Genomic DNA, 4291 nt, shown 5'->3' with positions numbered 1-4291 from the left:
ATCCTTGCAAGAACAGCGCCCAGAGAGCATTCTTGACAGATGCGCGCTTGGCTCCAGCAACCCGCTCTGCTGGGAAGTTTCTTCTAACCACTAACACCCACCTCCAGTCCCCCAAGCTGTCACGACGCAGGCTGGCTGGGTCCCGTCTTGACGGGGGAAGGGTTTTACACACATCCTGCTAGGCTGCCCCACATCACAACCAAGCTCGCAGGGCAAACTCCTCCAAGCCTGGAGGACAAGCTGTCCCAGGCGCTCTGGCGCTTCCTGAACACCAAAGTCCCCTCCGCGCTCAAGGGAGCTAGCGCTCCGTTACGCAGGGAACCCCGGCACTGCAGGTCGAGGGGATGCGGCGGGAGCGGGGGCGCAGCACGCAGCCGACCGCGGGAGGCAAACGGCGCGCAGGAGGCAAACGAGGCGCAGGAGCGGGTGCGAGAGCGAGTGGGGGCTGAGAGAGGGGGCGGGGCCCCAGGGGGGAGGCGAGCGCGGGAGTGGGCACGGGGGAACAGGGACCTGGAGCCAGCGGGCGCAGGAAGAGGTGCGTCCGCAGGAACCCGCGGGCGCACGGGAGGCACTAGCTCCAGGATCAGCTCGGGACTCTCAGGAGCCGCTCAATTGCCAACGGGAGGGGGGGGCGGGGGGGTGGGGGGGGGGGGGGGCAGACCAGACGGGGGCGTGCCTTTGCCCGGATTGGCTGCAGGAGCCTGACGCCAGGCCCCGGGGGTTGGCCTGGGGAGTGGGAGCTGGGTGGGGTGGGTGCTGGGTGCCGGAGCTGCGGGCCCGGCGCGCTCAGAAACATGCTGAGGTCCCGGCGGCTCTTCCAGCAGCGGCAGCGGCTCCAGCAGCAGCGGCGGCGGCGGCGGCGGCGGCAGCGACAGCGCTCGGCTCCGGCGGGAAAGGCGCCCGGCGCCCATGCCTCGGGCCCCGCGCCGCGGCTGCCCTGACCCGGCCGCGACCTCCCTCTACGCACCCCGCCGTCCAGGCTTCTGGGGTGTTCCCCAACCAAGGCCCAGCCCTGCCACACCCCCCGCCTCCGGCCTCCGCAACTCGGCATGGGCGCGGGGGCGCTCGTCCTGGGCGCCTCCGAGCCCGGTAACCTGTCGTCGGCCGCACCGCTCCCCGACGGCGCGGCCACCGCGGCGCGGCTGCTGGTGCCCGCGTCGCCGCCCGCCTCGTTGCTGCCTCCCGCCAGCGAAGGCCCCGAGCCGCTGTCGCAGCAGTGGACGGCGGGCATGGGTCTGCTGATGGCGCTCATCGTGCTGCTCATCGTGGCGGGCAACGTGCTGGTGATCGTGGCCATCGCCAAGACGCCGCGGCTGCAGACGCTCACCAACCTCTTCATCATGTCTCTGGCCAGCGCCGACCTGGTCATGGGGCTGCTGGTGGTGCCGTTCGGGGCCACCATCGTGGTGTGGGGCCGCTGGGAGTACGGCTCCTTCTTCTGCGAGCTGTGGACCTCGGTGGACGTGCTGTGCGTGACGGCCAGCATCGAGACCCTGTGTGTCATCGCGCTGGACCGCTACCTCGCCATCACCTCGCCCTTCCGCTACCAGAGCCTGCTGACGCGCGCGCGGGCGCGGGGCCTCGTGTGCACCGTGTGGGCCATCTCAGCCCTGGTGTCCTTTCTGCCCATCCTCATGCATTGGTGGCGGGCGGAGAGCGACGAGGCGCGCCGCTGCTACAACGACCCCAAGTGCTGCGATTTCGTCACCAACCGGGCCTACGCCATCGCCTCGTCCGTGGTCTCCTTCTACGTGCCCCTGTGCATCATGGCCTTCGTGTACCTGCGGGTGTTCCGCGAGGCCCAGAAGCAGGTGAAGAAGATCGACAGCTGCGAGCGCCGTTTCCTCGGCGGCCCCGCACGGCCGCCCTCGCCCTCGCCCTCGCCCTCGCCCTCGCCGGTCCCCGCGCCCGCGTCGCCGCCCGGACCCCCGCGCCCCGCCGCCGCCGCTGCCACCACCGCCCCGCTGGTCAACGGGCGTGCGGGTAAGCGGCGGCCCTCGCGCCTCGTGGCCCTGCGCGAGCAGAAGGCGCTCAAGACGCTGGGCATCATCATGGGCGTGTTCACGCTCTGTTGGCTGCCCTTCTTCCTGGCCAACGTGGTGAAGGCCTTCCACCGCGAGCTGGTGCCCGACCGCCTCTTCGTCTTCTTCAACTGGCTGGGCTACGCCAACTCGGCCTTCAACCCCATCATCTACTGCCGCAGCCCCGACTTCCGCAACGCCTTCCAGCGACTGCTCTGCTGCGCGCGCAGGGCTGCCCGCCGGCGCCACGCGGCCCACGGAGACCGGCCGCGCGCCTTAGGCTGTCTGGCCCGGCCCGGACCCCCGCCGTCGCCCGGGGCCGCTTCGGACGACGACGACGACGATGTCGTCGGGGCCACGCAGCCCGCGCGCCTGCTGGAGCCCTGGGCCGGCTGCAACGGCGGGGCGGCGGCGGACAGCGACTCGAGCCTGGACGAGCCGTGCCGCCCCGAATTCGCCTCGGAGTCCAAGGTGTAGGGCCCGGCGCGGGGTGAAGACGCCGGGCACCCCGGGAGGAGGAGAGTCCGGGCGCCCCGGAACGACTTCCCGGGGGAACGAGGAGATCTGTGTTTACTCAAGACCGAAAGCAGGTGAACTCGAAGCCCACGATCCTCGTCTGAATCATCCGAGGCAAACAGAAAAGCCACGGACCATTGCACAAAAAGGAAAGTTTGGGGAGGGATGGGAGAGTGGCTTGGTGATGTTCTTTGTTTTTTTTTTTTTTTCTTTCTTTCTTTCTTCCTTTTTTTTTTTTTTTTTCTGTTTGTGGTCCGGCCTTCTTTTGTGTGTGCGTGTGATGCATCTTTAGATTTTTTTCTCCCCCACCATGTGGTTTTTGACACTTTCTGCGAGGACCAGAGTGGAAGTTGGGTGGGTTAGGGGAAGGAAGAAGCATTAGGAGGGGATTAACATCGATCAGCGTGGCTCCTATTCCTTTCCCAGGAACAGGAGTAGTCTACCAGCCAGAGGGAGGAGAATGACAGTTTGTCAAGATATATTTTCTTTTGCTTTCCAGATAAATTTCATTTTAATTTCTAAGTAATGAGTTCTGCTGTCATGAAAGCAAAGAGAAAGGATGGAGGCAAAAAAAAAAAAAAAAAATTCACGTTTCAAGAAATGTGAAGCTCTTCTTGGAACAAGCCCCACCTTGCTTTCCTTGTGTAGGGCAAACCCGCCGTCCCCCGCGCGCCTGGGTGGTCAGGCTGAGGGATTTCTACCTCACACTGTGCGTTTGCACAGCAGATAGAAAGACTTGTTTATATTAAACAGCTTATTTATGTATCAATATTAGTTGGAAGGACCAGGCGCAGAGCCTCTCTCTCTGTGACATGTGACTCTGTCAATTGAAGACAGGACATTAGAGAGAGAGAAACAGTTCAGATTACTGCACATGTGGATAAAAACAAAACAAAAAATAAAGGAGTGGTTCAAAATGCCATTTTTGCACAGTGTTAGGAATTACGAAGTCCACAGGAGATGTTACTTGCACAAAAAGAAATTAAATATTTTTTAAAGGGGGAGGGGCTGGGCAGATCTTAAAAACTAAAATAAAATTCAAACTCTGCTTCTGTTGTCTAGTATGTTATTGAGCTAATGATTTATTGGGGAAAATACCTTTTTATACTCCTTTATCATGGTACTGTAACTGTATCCATATTATAAATATAATTATCTTAAGGATTTTTTATTTTTTTTTTTTATGTCCAAGAGCCCACGTGAATTTGCTGGTGAAAGTTAGCACTTGTGTGTAAACTCTGCTTCCTCTTGTGTGTTTTACCAAGTATTTATACTCTGGTGCAACTAACTACTGTGTGAGGAATTGGTCCATGTGCAATAAATACCAATGAAGCACAATCAAGATTATGTACTGTGTGTCTGTAAAGGGTCAGTGAGAATGAAAAAGACAGCTTGTTTTGTTCAAAATATAGACTGGATTTCCCATAGAGCTCTTTTAATAGGCTTTCATGAATCAATAACATAGCAAAATGCCTCCAGACCTAAATAAGGTGTTTACCTACTGAGAGCTGCAGACTTGCCCTAAATTTTCACAGCCGGATTCAAGGTATTCTAGACTACTTGTAGGCACTTTCAAGATCCCATCTGCTGCACTTGACTTAAGAAGTGACATTTGGGATTGCGTATCTCCTAAAAAAAAAAAAAAAAAAAAGTGATGCAGTCATTTAACTCAGCTGCAACTTTTCATGGAAATACAGGAAAGACTAACTCATTGAATGATCAGTTGCCTACTTGGAATGCAATAAGTGGCTTCC

At 58.7% G+C, this 4291-nt stretch overlaps 1 protein-coding gene across 1 annotated transcript; it reads left to right on the top strand.

Annotated features, from left to right (window-relative positions):
• The first annotated feature begins 200 nt into the window (after positions 1-200).
• Positions 201-3879, top strand: ADRB1 (adrenoceptor beta 1). The gene is made up of 2 exons (XM_023206644.2): positions 201-426; positions 822-3879. Exon 2 carries the CDS (start codon positions 1050-1052, stop codon positions 2496-2498), a length of 1449 nt encoding a protein of 482 aa, XP_023062412.1. The 5' UTR covers positions 201-426; positions 822-1049; the 3' UTR covers positions 2499-3879.
• The last annotated feature ends 412 nt before the right edge of the window (positions 3880-4291 follow it).

The sequence above is a fragment of the Piliocolobus tephrosceles genome, chromosome 9 (genome assembly GCF_002776525.5).
Source record: "Piliocolobus tephrosceles isolate RC106 chromosome 9, ASM277652v3, whole genome shotgun sequence".
NCBI classification, from domain to species: Eukaryota; Metazoa; Chordata; class Mammalia; order Primates; family Cercopithecidae; genus Piliocolobus; species Piliocolobus tephrosceles.
The sequence above is the reverse complement of the archived record's forward strand: the minus strand, read 5'-3'. Positions and strand labels throughout refer to the sequence as shown.